The 15,179-nt window shown below is 34.7% G+C and overlaps 1 protein-coding gene across 3 annotated transcripts in view; it reads right to left on the bottom strand.

The window, feature by feature from the left end:
- FCHO2 (FCH and mu domain containing endocytic adaptor 2) overlaps window positions 1–15,179 on the bottom strand; it is a 121,162-nt gene that overhangs the window by 102,781 nt on the left and 3,202 nt on the right. For all 3 annotated transcript variants that reach the window (XM_047087868.1, XM_047087860.1, XM_047087877.1), the window contains exon 2: window positions 1,380–1,471. In XM_047087868.1, coding sequence (XP_046943824.1) covers window positions 1,380–1,471 — 92 coding nt within the window. The remainder of the gene's footprint in view (window positions 1–1,379; window positions 1,472–15,179) is intronic.

Here is a 15,179-nt window from a genome sequence, read left to right as displayed (position 1 = left end):
AGCCAGAAGAGGACTGGTCTTACATAAAATAGTTTGTTCCCCAATTCCTATCAGTTGGTAAACTCTATGACAGCAAAAACTATGTCTTTACCAATATATTCTCAGAATCCAGACAAGTGCCTGGCACACAGCAAACATGGAATATATATTACTGAAAGAAGAAATGAATGGAGTATTGTTTATTTTTTTAAGTAACCTCTATACCCAATGTGGGGGTTGAATGCACAACCCCGAGACTGAGAGTCACATGCTCCATACACTGAGCCAGCCAGAAACCCCAATGAATGGAGTATTATATCAAAAGGCAAAATATTGGGGCACCTGGCTGGCTCAGTGGGTGGAGCATGTGACTCTTGATCTCAGGGTTGTGTGGTCAAGCTCCATGTTGGGTGTAGAGATTACTTAAAAAATAAAAGCTTTAAAAACAAACAAACAAATGAATAAATAATGGCAAAATAGCCCCATATTACTAAGATAAAGATTTGAAATGTGCTCATATAGGGGCGCTGGAGTCACTCTGTCACTTGAGTGTCGGACTATTGATTTCGGCGCAGGTCACGATCCCAGGCCCGTGGGATTGAGACCCATGTCAGACTCTATACTAAGCACGGAGCCTGCTTAAGATTCTCTCTCTCCCTCTGACCCTCTCCCTGCTTGCACTCTCTCTCTCAAATAAAAAAATAAAAAACAAAAACACGTGCTCGTATAAAAATCACAAACTGGGCCTAGCCACAAAATAGCTTTAATCAAACCAAAATACATTGATTGTAACAGTTTTTAAAGTATTATATTCTAAGAGTCTTAAAGAAAATCACATTTTACAAATTTACAGAATGGAAAAATATATACTTATATTTTTTTAAAATAAAATTACAGGAGCACCTGGCTGGCTCAGTAAGTAGAGCATGGGACTGTTGATCTCTCAGTGTTATGAGTTCAAGCCCCATGTCAGGCATGGAGCCTACTTAAAATCTAAATAAATAAACAAATGTTTTAAAAGTTATAATAATACATAATTAAACTACAAATTCAGAAAATTTTTCAATTTATTTTAGTATGTTTAATGACGTTTGTTTAAAGAAATGATAATATTTTATCCCACAAAATTTCTCAATTTTTCTATTGTACCACCTTGCTAGCTCTTTCAACGAAAAACAGGTATATATATTTAAGCAGTGATTTGCAAACCAGGAGTGTAGCAATATTATTTGGAGCCACTATTTAGCCCTCAGCATGTAGATGCCAGGTAACTACTACTTTAAAATATAACTATAAACGTGTACTTGATTATTTTAATGCAAATCTAAAATTTTCCCATCTCTATTCTAAAATTTAATTTGATGATGAATTGTTAAATGACTTACTAAAAAAATACATACCTTTCTCTCACAAAATCTGCTAGTTCTTTCGTTGATATCTGTCCATGTTTCATATTATGGTAAAGGACATCAAAGCCACTATTTTTTTCCCCCTGAAATCGAAAAAGATTTTTAGTTTAACAAACAAAAAAGATCAAAATGACCAAAACGACTTACGAATAACCCTCCATTAACTAATATGCAATGCTAATGCTCAGGTGAGCTATTTCTCCCTAAATGAACCATTGCCGCTCCTTGTATGTCTTCAAATTATATGAAAGGAAAACTCTACACTTTGATGAAGTTTACAATTTATTATACATATACACACATTAAACACACATGCACACATTGTATAATCACTCAAAAAAGTATATTAAATGCAATTAAGTCTGAAATTTTAAGAAATAACATGCAGCCTAATTTAGAAAAGATAACCATGTATCTTTTTAAATACATCACCAAATCCCATTTCAATTCCCTTAATACGCACTAAGGGATTCCTGATTATGTAACAAAGAGTCCCTGTTTTAAAACAACTAAATCCTGGGACACCTTGGTGGCCCAGTTGGTTGAGTGCCTGACTCGATGTCAGCTCAGGTGGGATGGAGCCCCGGGTTAGGCTCCGTGCTGAGTGCAGAGATTCTCTCTCCCTCTCTCTATCCCTCTGCCCCTGTCCCCTGCTCACAATCTCTCTCTCTCCCTAAAATGAATAAATTTTAAAAATTAAAAATTAAAAAATAAATAACTAAACTTGACTTCTGGGTCAAAATAGCCTATTACTAATCACATAACCATTCAATACCACAAAATATAATCACTAACGTAAATCTTTCAGTAAACTTAAACAACTTGATAGGTGAGAAATTTTAAAATTTTAATAAAAGAGTAGTAACACTCATTGGCTAGTCCTCTACTAATGGGAAATTAGCAGAACCAGACCACTACACAATCCTAGAAAACCTTTACCGCCATTTAATCCAATAAATGCTAAATTAGCAAGTCACAGCAAAGAAAACATTAGAAATACCAATTTTATAGATGAAACAAAAGACTCAATAAACTTAGCTCAACAACTCTCTTTACAATTAGTTTTTATTTTGCTCCAGTGAAAATAAAATAATAAAGAACTGATTATATTTGTTGGAAATAGAAAGCAATACAGTAAGCAAGAATTACACAATATGAAACCTAATTTTTTTACAGCTCACTGAAAACAGGAAACTGGAATTCCTGTTATACTGAAATGATCCCTACCAAAGTTGTAAACTAATACAGAAAGTAATTATTTTGCCACATATACAATAAAATGTCCTATTTATAATGAGATAACATAAACAATACACTCGGGACGCCTGGGTGGCTCAGTTGGTTAGGCGTCCAACTTTGGCTCAAGTCATGATATGGTCTGTGAGTTCGAGCCCCAGGTCGGGCTCTGTGCTGACAGCTTGAAGCCTGGAACCCGCTTCAGATACTGTCTCCCTCTCTTTCTGCCCTTCTCCCACTTGTACTCTGTCTCTCTCTCTCAAAAATAAACATTAAAAAAATTAATTATAAAAAAATAAAAAACAATATACTCAACATTTTGAACATCAATTTCTTTTTACAAGTAAGAATATAACATAAAACCAATATCTTTAATGAATCCAAAGATACCCATTTGGTTTCTATAATTTTTTATGTTTAACATAAAGAAAAAAGTTATTATCTAACTTTGGCTTTTTACTTTCCATGGGTTTTTCATGCAAATTTATTCTAACCATAAGAAGAATATTCTCTCACATAACCATTATCCCTAGTTTATGGTAAGCAAAAATAACATCATCATTCAGATTAGTAAGTACAATTACAGACAAAATAATGAAGGACCTGAATCCTCAAAGGGATTCATTTGATTACTTGAATGCATAAATTACACATAATTACCTATCCACCAACTTCCAAAATATAGTCATGAACTCTAAAAACAAAATGAAACTTAAATTCTAAAACCATAAAATCAAAAGTCTGAAGCTCTCATGCCCCAAAGTTCTCAATAGACATCTACTACTTATCATTTGCATATAAATCTAACAAGTCAGGTTACCTGGGTTCCCAATATGCATTAGGCATATTCATTATCATATTCAAATTGGAAGCGAATTAGGAGTAAAAGGCTATTCAAACAGACACACAGACTATTAGAAATACTCTACCAGTTGGGAGAGAGCCAAAGCATAAGAGACTCTTAAAAACTGAGAACAAACTGAGGGTTGATGGGAGGTGGGAGGGAGGGGAGGGTAGCTGATGGGTATTGAAGAGGGCATCTTTTGGGATGAGCACTGGGTGTTGTATGGAAACCAATTTGACAATAAACTTCATATATTAAAAATAAATAAATAAACAAACAAACAAACAAAAAAAGAAATAGTCTACCAGGATTACAAGGTAAAAAAAAAAACAAAACTTTTTTTTAAAAGAGATAAGAAACTGGACACCATCTAGTAACTGGGGCAACAAGGTCCTGAGCGTTTTACCTCACTGTAACAGTATTTTTTTATGTTTATTTATTTATTTTTGAGGGAGAGAAAGGTAAGAGAGTGGCAGAGAGAAAGGGAGACAGAATCCCAGCACACAGCCTGACACAGGGCTCAAACCCATGAACTGTGAGACCACGACCTGAGCCAAAACCAAGAGTCACTTAACTAGAAGTCACTTCACCAAGGATGTATAACTGACTACGCCACCCAGGCACCCCTCACTGTTATAGTATTATAAACATTTAGGAATCAAGTAAAGGTTAAATTACATTTGGAAATTTGGGTTTTAATCAAAAAGTCCTTTAAAGAGTAAGCTCTTTTTTGGGAACTTCAGATATCCAAATAGCCTACTAGTTAAAAATCCTAATAGAGGAAATTATGAATATTAATCTATTTAATATGCAATACAATATTAATAAAGTATCAATAATATACCTTAAGAAACAGTACTAACTACTCCATCCCTCAGGTCTTCACTTGGAAAGACAAGGAAAATTCATTCTAATAAGGATGTGATACAGAAGAACCCTGCCTCAAAATGCACTAACAACTAAATATAAACATATATTCACATATAATGAATATGCATAAACACATGATTACAAATCCATTTGTCATTTCTTCTTATTTTCGGATTTTTCATTTATTGAGGTCAGAAAACATGAGTCTAACTCCAGGCACTATTCATTAACAATTTCACAAACCTATTAACACAAATATTTATTACTCATGAACTTTAGCACAAACTAAACAAAAATTTTACTACTTCAAATGGCGCTAGTGTGTAGGGTGATCTCTCTCACTCCACACACACACTTAAATACAAATAGACCTTTTTTCTAAAAAAAAAAAAAAAATTTCAACGTGTCTGACAAAGAACCCAAATTGTATTGTCCCTTGCCAAAAACTTACTTTACAGCTTTGATAACAGATGACTAAATAAATACTAAATACATAGACATTTATATGTCAAAAATACAGCAGAAGACAAGACCCCTGGAGCTGAGGTCTAGGCCCATTTGGCTTCAGTGTCTTCACCTGCACAAAACTGAAAATTCTGGTGAAACGGGGAGAGACCACTCTTAAAAAAGATAATTCTAACTCATTGTAATTCTGCTACCATTTAAGATCACCCCAATTTTTTTTAACCAGAAGTACCTCCACACAGGTTCTGAAATTTTATATTAGTCACCAACGTTTTTAGTAGATGGCTCTAATTCAAAGAAAAGTAAAATAAGAAGTATTTCTGAACTGCATATCCATTTTATTACCTTAGACCTTGAAGTGGATATGTTCTTCTCATTTTCAATACAAATTTTTTTTTTCTTAACAAAATCTGTTAAGCAAACAGAACTGGCTTTTCCTTGACTACAAATACATGAATGTACAAATAATTTGACAACAGACTTTTATTATCAAATAGAATTATGTCTAAAGATGTCTTCTTATCTTCAATATTTTACTAAAACCATAAATATTCATGCCCTTTGATTCAGCAATCCCACTTTTAGAAATCTATACTACAGAAACACACACACACAAAGATACATGTGGAAGAATATTTACTGAAGTACTATTTATAATAGTGAAAAATGGAAAAAACTCAAAGACACCCATTAATATTACTGGTTACGTAGGGGCACCTGGGTGGCCCAGTCAGCTAAGAGTCCGACTCTCGACTTTGGCTCAGGTCATGATCTCACGGTTCACAAAATCAAGCCCCGCATCAGGCTCTGTGCTGACAGCATAGAGCCTGCTTGGGATTGTCTCTCTCCCTCTCTCTCTGCCTCTCCTCACTCGTGCATGCTCACTCTCTCTCTCTCTGGCAAAATGAATAAAACTTAAAAGATATAAAACTGGTTAAGTAGATGACAGTATATTCTACAATAAAATACAGTATTTTTAAAAAGACTACAGTAAAAAAAAAATTGCAGATTTTTAAAATTCTTAAAACGGACAGATACACTATCAACGGAAAAAAGACACAATTACCATGACAGCCCAAAATAACCTAATGTAAGGAACAACTTAAATGTCCAGCAACCAGTGAATAAAAAGACAAAATAAGGTATATCCATACAACGGAATATAATTCAGCAATAAAAGAAACAAACACTGATGCATGTGACTTTATGAATATATAATCATCTTAAAGAAATCAGACACGAGACCATAAATTGTATGACTCCATTTATATGAAATGTCTAGAATAAGCAAATCTGCTGTGATAGAAAGATTTAGTGAGTTGTTGGGAAGGGGAGGTTGTGAAGTAGGAGGTGAAAAGAGGTACAGGTTTTCTTTGTGATGTAATGAAAATGTTTTAAAACTGACTGTGATGAGGACTACATGTCAAAAAGCACTGAACTGTACACTTTAAATAAGTGAACTATACAGTAAATAAAATATATCACAATAAAGCCATCAAAAAGCTTAGGCAAATATTTTTATCCATTTCAATCAAATTCTTGCAGAGAAATTTTCAGTATTAAGTGAAAAAAGCAACTATTAACACTATTACTGGTACAAGGAAGACAATTCTTTTGCATATTTACACTAAGATAGGATCTTTTTTAATCTGCTGGTCTCAATGCACTTTACAAAGAGGTGGCACATTCATAAAAGTCTAATGACTGTGCCCTGGGGCAAACAAAATCTTGTTATAATCTGGTATAAACAAGTGTTTAAAACCTTTGAATTAATTCTTAACATGAAGACGAAGGAAAAAAGTTTTAATTACCCTTTGAAGATGTTTAGTCCAGAGTCATACAAGTCCTTTAAGAAACCACAAACTTCTGGGGAACCTCGGTGGCTCAATCGGTTTAGCTTCAGACTCTTGACTTCGGCTCACGGCATGATCTCACAGTTCTGGGTTTGAGCCCCACGTCAGGCTCTGTACTGACGGCTGGGGCCTGGAGCCTGCCTGAGATTGTGTCTCCCTCTTTGTCTGCCCCTCCCCTGCTCATGCTCTGTCTTCCTCTCTCTCTCTCTCAAAAATAAATAAATAAACATTAAAAAAAAAAAAGAAAGAAAGAAAAGAGAAAGAAAACACAAACTTCTGGGGTGCCTGGGTGGCTCAGTGGGTTGAGTGACCGACTCTTGATTTTGGCTCAGGTCATGATCTCACAGTTAGTGGGTTTGAGCCCCATACTGGGATCTGCACTTACAGTGTGGAGCCTGTTTGGATTCTCTCTCTTCCTCTCTCTCTCTGCCCCTCCCCAACTCATGCTCTCTTTCTTTTTTTCTTTCTCTCTCAAAATAAGTTAACTTAAAAAAACAAAAAAGAAAACAAAAACCACAAATTTCTCAGAAGCTATTGTCTCTTCTTACCACTCTAACTACAGTTAACAGTTTATCAGTCCAGATTCCTTTTCCCATACATATAGTAACATGTTACTTTTTTTTAAAGTTTATTTATTTTGAGAGAAAGAGAGAAAGAGTATGGGGGGGGGGGCAAAGAGAGAGAAAGAGAGACAGAATCCCTAGCAGACCCTGACACGGGGCTTGATCTCATGAACCATGAAATCACAACCTGAGCAGAAATCAAGAATCAGACGCTTAACTGACTGAGCCACCCAGGGGCCCCATGTTACTTTTTAACATGAAAATGAGATCACATTATGCATAGTTTTGCACTTAAGGTCACCAAGTCACTGGAAATACTTAGGTTTTTTTCTAGTCTAATTTAGAATCTACAAGTGAGACATACTTGAAATTTCAAGTTAAAAAGTTTGAATACGTCATCAAACCTACTTTGGAAACTCAAAGACATCTTTTTCTGGCTGATTTTATAACATCACTTTATACTTTAAAATTTTTTTAAGGAGATATGAAATACAATCTAACATCTTTCCACTTGAAGAAAAAATAGAACTGTTAATGTACCCGGGTTTTTAAGATCCATGAACAGCAATAGTGGAAAAGTACAAAGCTATATAAGTCCTATAGATTTTAGCTAATGGTTTGAAACTTCTCCTTCAAAGACCTTTTAAGAGCAACAGTAAATTAAAAACTAAAAACAAAAAAACTGGATTATATCTCACTTTTGATGACTCCAAGATCTGGAAAACAGGCAGAAGATGGGGTGCCTGAGTGGCTCAGTCAGTTGAGCATCCGACTTCAGCTCAGGTCATGGTCTCGCAGTTCTTGAGTTCGAGCCTCGCATCGGCTCTGTGCTAACAAACAGATCAGAGCCTGGAGCCTGCTTCGGATTCTGTATCTCTCTCTCTCTCCCTCTCCCCTGCTCATGCTCTGCCTCTCTCTATCTCTCAAAAATAAATAAATGTTAAAAAATTTTTTTTGAAAAAAAAAAAAACAGGCAGAAGATAGTGTATAATCAGGCTATTGATTAAACAGCTGATTTTACCTAGTTCCTTTTTATTAAAAAAAAAAAAAATTGGAAGGGGATGAAAGGGTCAGGAGGTGCTATCACGTGAATAGCAAATAACAGGCCTAACCTTCCTCTCAACCTCAAACCGCTTCAAAAGTAATAAATAAATATCATCACTTCCTACCACTCTACATTTTCCTTTTGCACTAGCTCTTATGTAAGCAGTTTTTCTATAAGTAAATAGCACATTTAACCACAAGTTACAAACTCTTTTAGTCAACCTTCTATTTATACATTGAAATTTTCACACATGATCATCAGAACTATTCTACAGAACTACTGGCAAGATGTTTTTAAAGAAGAAAACAGTGATTAAAGATGTAAAATGAGCATTGCTCAGCAGTCAGAGCAGGCAGGTACAAAAGTCACTCAAACACATCTGTTGGTTGGCTGAAGGAAATAAATCTTATTATATTAAAAAAATTATTTTCTAACTCCTCAGATACTCCCTAAACTTTTCAGTTATAATTCACCTTTTCCAGTTAGTTAAATCCTTAAAGCCATCTAATAGATATTATAGGGATTCAACAAAAATAACAAAAGCAAACAGTTGTGAGATAATTTTTTTAGAATTTTCAAATTCTCTGTAATATTCTTTAAAGAATGTAATTTTAATTACCCTCAACATGAAAAAATAAAACAATTTCAGGTTTCTCAAAAACTCTTCAATCTGTGCATTCGAAGGCATTCTTAAAATGACATCTCTTGTTCATGTTGTTAAATTTTCAGTCCTCATAATTCATAAATGAAAAAAAAACTGAAAATAACCTAAATATTCAAAGTGGGAGTAGTTTTAAAAATTACCTATGCATTCCATGAAAACCTATGAAAGTCACCGCAAAGTATTTTCAAAGAATATTTAATCGTATGAGAAAAATACTTGATACTTGTTTTCATTTGAAAACACCAAGCTACAGAACAATACAGCAGAACCTATTGTGAATGTATGTATGTGTGTGTATATATATATATATATATATATATATATATATATGTATTTTTTTTTTTAGATTTATTTTTGAGACAGTGCAAGCAAGGAAGGGGTGGGCGGTGGGGGGTGGCGGGTGGGGGGTGGGGAACAGAAGATCTGAAGTGGGCTCTGCGCTAACAGCAGTGAGCCCGATGTGAGGCTCAAACTCATGAGCTGGGAGATCATGACCTGAGCCGAACGAAGTCTGAAACTCAACCGACTGAGCCACCCAGGCATCCAATGAATGTTGTATTTGGAAAGAAAATCTTAGAGGATACAGGGAACAGCGATACATAATTTTAATTTTCTTCTGTATTCTGTGTCCTACCTATCCCATAATAATGGTCATATAATTAAAAAGGAAAACTATCTTCACTGGTTCTTGTTTCAACCAAATAAAAATTAACACTTAGTAGTTTTAAGATCCAGCATCACCAATTTGCTTTACATATACTGTACCTTCCTATCTTTTCCCTGAAGTCAAGCAAATATGCTTGTCATATCTTTCATAACTTTTACTTCTGCAGTTCCATCAAGGAGCATGTGCCTGACAGAAGTGATGGACTTGTATGCCTCAACTTCAACACACAGTTCACTAATCATTTCGCAATTTAATCCTCTCAATCTGGCTATCCCAGCAATATTCTTTAGCGACTTTACCAATAGGTATCATTTTAGGCCTCAGTTGCTGTTGTACTGTTTTTGTACACACACCCCCCCCCCCCGAATCTGACCAATTTATGCTTATCTGGTGACCAAACTGCTACTAACATTCTTCCAACTCTAGTATTCTTTCATTTTTCCACACTAGATAAAGTGAAAACCAAACTTTTATTCCCTTTAAGTCTCCATGGCACCATATTCCTATACGGATTTTTTAGGGTGCTTCTGTTAAATGTTTTAGAATTGTGAAACCAGGATGGATAATCTCAAGAAAAAGAACTCAAAAACTACTTCCACGGGGTTTATGCTAACCAAATATGCATGACGATAAAAAAAATACCTGTTCTCCCATGCTTTCGCCTAAACAAGTAGTTCTGAAAGGATTAGAGCATTTAGGATTTAGTGTGCAGTGTTAGAAAAGAATCCAGACAGCAAAATTTTATCCTTTCCATGTCAATGTTCTAAAATCTTTCCCCTGAACGGAACTTATACAGACTAAGTCAGTAAATTTCTCACTTTCAAATTTCTCCAACAATTAAGGCAAAAATACAGACCACCACTGCACCCCCTAAAATTCTAAGTGCCTCACAATAAAATTTAATGTCATCTAAAATACTATGATTTTATAATGTCTACCTGTCAGGTCTACTTAAACCAAGTTAGATGAATCTGTATTTTGCATTTTCATAGCTTGTTGCAGCTGAAAACAATTTGGGCATGGCTAACTGGCTAACAATTATACAATAACACATTTTAACTTAGTGTATGTAATTTGCTTGTGTATATACAGAGATCATCTCTGGAAAGCAACAGAAGAAATTGGTTAACAGTGACTGCCTTTGTGGAGATCTTGCTGGCTGGGAAAAAAGAAATTTTATACTGTATTCCTTTTGGTACCTTTTGAAAATTTACTGAACCATGTAATTTTGCAAATCTGTTAACTAATCTATACATAAATATGCATACAAATACACTTCCTAAATTTCAGTGTATCACCAAATGGAATCATATCCCAAGGAGATATCACAAATTACAGTATTTGGAAATTTCAAGTAATAAAAACAAAGTCTTTATTCTGGGTTTCTACAATCACCTCAACTAATTTTCAAAAACATGTATGCTTAAATTTGCATATGGATATAACCCACCAAAATACGTGTGTGGGCACATGTATAGTTGGCAGTCTCTCATCTAGGATACTAAATTTAGATTAAATAATCAAGCAAAAATATAACGTTTTGCATTCCAAAGTCCTATTAATAGCAATTCCAGGTTTTTAAAAAACATTTTAATCCTTCTAGTTTATCCATGTAATGACAGATCAAATTTTGGATGTATAATTAAGCACTCCAATTTTATTTAAAAGTAAAGCATGACTATACCAGGGAAATCAAGAGATAAACGGAATGAGACTTCTGTACTGGTTAAATAATGAAAGAAATAAGGACAAGAAATACTTCAAAATAAAAACACCCAAGATAATTATTTCATTCTTGATGTGCTGACTGGAAATAATCTTTGCAAAGGGTCACCTAACTAAAAACGTTAGTTCATTACAATGTGATATATGCTACAGGATACTTAACGTCTTTGGGAGAATGCTTCATATTTTACAGAAATTAGGAATGTTACGCAAAGTGAGGTTTATAAAGATTTAAATCAGGTTTTGTTTAATTTTTTCCCTTAAATAATTATCACTAATGAAATCCATTCTTAAAAAAAAATTTCAGGGGGTTAGTACCCAAAATATACAAAAAACTTATACAACTCACTACCAAAAAACAAACAAACAATCCAATTAAAAAATGAGAAGACATGAACAGACATTTCTCCAGTAGACATACAGATGGCCACAGACACGTAAAAAAAATGCTCAACATCACTCATCATTAGAGAAATGCAAATCAGAACCACAATGAGATATCTTATACCAGTCAGAATGCTAAAATCAAAAACATAAGAAACAAGAAGTGTTGACAAAGATGTGGAGAATGAGGAACACTCAGGCACTATTGATGGGAATGCAACCTGGTGGAGCCACTATGGAAAACACTATAGAGATTCCTCAAAAAGTTAAAATTAGGATTACCATATAATCCAGTAATTCCACTACTGGGTATTTACTCAAAGAATATAAAAAACCTAACTCAAAAAGACGCATGCACCCCTATGCTTATTACAGCATTATTTTTTTAAGTTTACCTACTTTGAGAGAGAGAGCACATGTGCACGCATGCAGGAGCAGGACAGAGGCAGAGAGAGAGGGACAGAGACAATCCCAAGCAGGCTCCACGCTGTCAACACAGAGCCTGAGGTGAGGCTCAAGCTCATGAACCATGAAACTATGACCTGAGCCTAAATCAAGAGTTGGACACTTAACCACTTGAGCCCCACAGCAATATTTACAATAGCCAAAATATGGAAAGAACCCAAAGGTCCATCTATATAGATGAGTGGACAAAGAAGAGTAGCATACACACACACACACACACACACACACACACAGGAATATTACTCAGCCATAAAAAAGAATGAAATCTTGCCACTTGCAACAACATGGATAGAGCTAGGGAGTATAACGCTAAATGAAATAACTCAGAGAAAGACAAGTACCATATGATTTCACTCATACGTGGAATTCAAGAAACAAAACAAAAAAAGAGACAAGCCAAAAACAGACCCGTAATTATAGAGAACGAACTGATGGTTACCACAGGAGAGGCAGGTGGAAGGATGGGTGAAACAGGGGAAGGGGATTAAAGAGTACGGTTACCATGATGAGTACTGAGTAATGTATAGGACTGTTTTTTTAAAATTATTTTTTAATGTTTATTTATTTTTGAGAGAGAGAGACAAAGACAGAGCATGAGAGGGGTATGGACAGAGAGACGGAGACAGAGAATCTAAAGCAGGTTCTAGGCTCTAAGCTGTCAACCCAGAGCCCAACGCAGGGCTCAAACTCACAACCTGTGAGATCATGACCTGAGCTGAAGTCGGATGTTTAATGGAAAGAGCCACCCAGGAACCCCTGTAGAGAACTGTTGAATCACTACACTGTACACCTGAAACTAAAAAACACCGTATGCTAATTATACTGGAATTTTAAAAAAAAATTAAAAATTTAAATCCTGAATTAAATAATCTGGGTTTATATAAAAATATAAAGCCATTTTAATTACTATGGAGCCATCAATGGTGACATAGACTATCTCAAAAGTATTATAAATTTTACTCTTACTCTGAAAAAGCAGTGTACATAAACACTTCCTCACTATAATATTTGCAATAACTCTTTAAACTGACATTATCTTTGGAAGGGTTAACAACTGTTTTTATATATTAAGGCAATGGTGTGGATTTGTGCTATCAAAATTAATTTTGTTATCCAATTTTAATGGAAAAGAAAAACATTTTCAACTTGATTATCAAAGGCACTATACTTCGTGGCAAAAAATGACTAATCAGCAACAAAACACCTGTTCTGTAGGAACTTTTAAATACATTTTCTCTTCAAAGTAAAAAATTAAGTAATCCGTAACATAGGATACAGTTTTAGTTAAGAAAAACTACACTTTAAAGAAAAAGGCAGGATGTGCTGCTTTCGAAAGGGCTTGAAAATAGTTTGAATGATTCAAACTTTCCTCTAACAAATGCCACAACAAAAAGGTTTGTCTTTTTCTTTGTAGGGAAGACAATAATTAATAGGTTGTTTGATTAGAAACTTAAAAATTCAGAGTTTCCCATTACCTCACTTTGACAAGTTTCATTTATTCTGACAGTGCCACTTTAAATACTAGGGGAGAAAAGTGAAATTAATATTACAATTTCTCTATTTTAAGAAATTATAAATGGTCCTAAAATATGTACATTTTTGAGTTGTCTCAGACAACTATCAAATTCTCAGAAGTGATTTAGTTCCTGTTCCTAGTCTTGCCCAGTTCATTTAGTCCTCCTTTGGAGCTTTTTAAAGTTCCAGTTTAGAGCTTTCAGCCCCAATTCCAGGCTTGAAAGTAAAATAAAATGCAATCTTTTTTTACTATTTGTATTCAACAGTGGAAGTGAAGGCAAAGACAAAACCATAAATTAAACTAGGAATTCTGTCTAAATTTCATATCCAAATTTATTCCTGTCCCTTCCTTACGAGGAACAAACAGGGGCACCCAAAAACCAATACAAAGAATGTTCACAGAAAGCATTATTCTTTTTTTTTTTTTTTTAATTTTTTTTTCAACGTTTTTATTTATTTTTGGGACAGAGAGAGACAGAGCATGAACAGGGGAGGGACAGAGAGAGAGAGAGAGACACAGAATCGGAAACAGGCTCCAGGCTCTGAGCCATCAGCCCAGAGCCTGACGTGGGGCTCGAACTCACGGACCGCGAGATCGTGACCTGGCTGAAGTCGGACGCTTAACCGACTGCGCCACCCAGGCGCCCCGAAAGCATTATTCTTAATAGCCAAAAACATCAGACAAGGCTATGTTCAAAGCTCAATTAACAGAAACAAAAAATAACTTTAAAATGTTAATGTACAATTTGCAGTAAACTATAATTTTTTTTAAAATCTTAACGAACAATTTGGAATTAAGTCAGCAAGCTTCAAGAACACATTCACCTATCAAAAACCATGCAAAACATTCAAGAATGTCCAATTTTAAATGATCCTCACAATAGTTTTATAAATTGCCACTGTAAAACCTAAAGTCTAAAATTGACAGGTTATACATATCAACTAAAATTAAATAACTAATTAATTAAATTGATAGGCTAAACCTAAAATTCATGAAAAAACGCAAAGGACCCAGAATAGGCAGAAAAATCTTGCTAAAGACCAAAGCTGGAAGACTCTCACTTCTTGATTCTAAACTTGCTGCAAAGCTATAATAATCAAAACAGTGTAGAACTAGTATAAGGATGGACAATGGAATACAAGGGAAAGTCAAGAAATAAACCCATACTCCTGTGGTCAACTGATTTTTGACAAGGGAGCCACGACTATTTAACTAAAAGAGAAGAGCCTTTCAACAAATGGCACTGGGACTAGAATGAAGCTGAACCTCCTTCTGACACCACACACAAAAACTGACCTCAAATGGATCACAGGCCTAAATGTAAGAGCTAAAACTATAAAACTCATAGAAGAAAACATTCGTGTATATACTCTTTGTGACTGTGGGTTAGGAAAAACTTCTTAAATAAAACAATAAAAGCATAAATGATTACAAATAAATTAAGCTGGACTTCATCAAAATTTAAAACTTCAATGCTTCAAAGGGTAGTATCAA

Source organism: Lynx rufus, unplaced genomic scaffold (genome assembly GCF_022079265.1).
Source record: "Lynx rufus isolate CCGP_SWC_20201006 ecotype Redwood Valley unplaced genomic scaffold, mLynRuf1.p SCAF_1, whole genome shotgun sequence".
Classification (NCBI taxonomy): Eukaryota; Metazoa; Chordata; class Mammalia; order Carnivora; family Felidae; genus Lynx; species Lynx rufus.
This window is presented reverse-complemented; position numbering and strand designations above follow the sequence as displayed.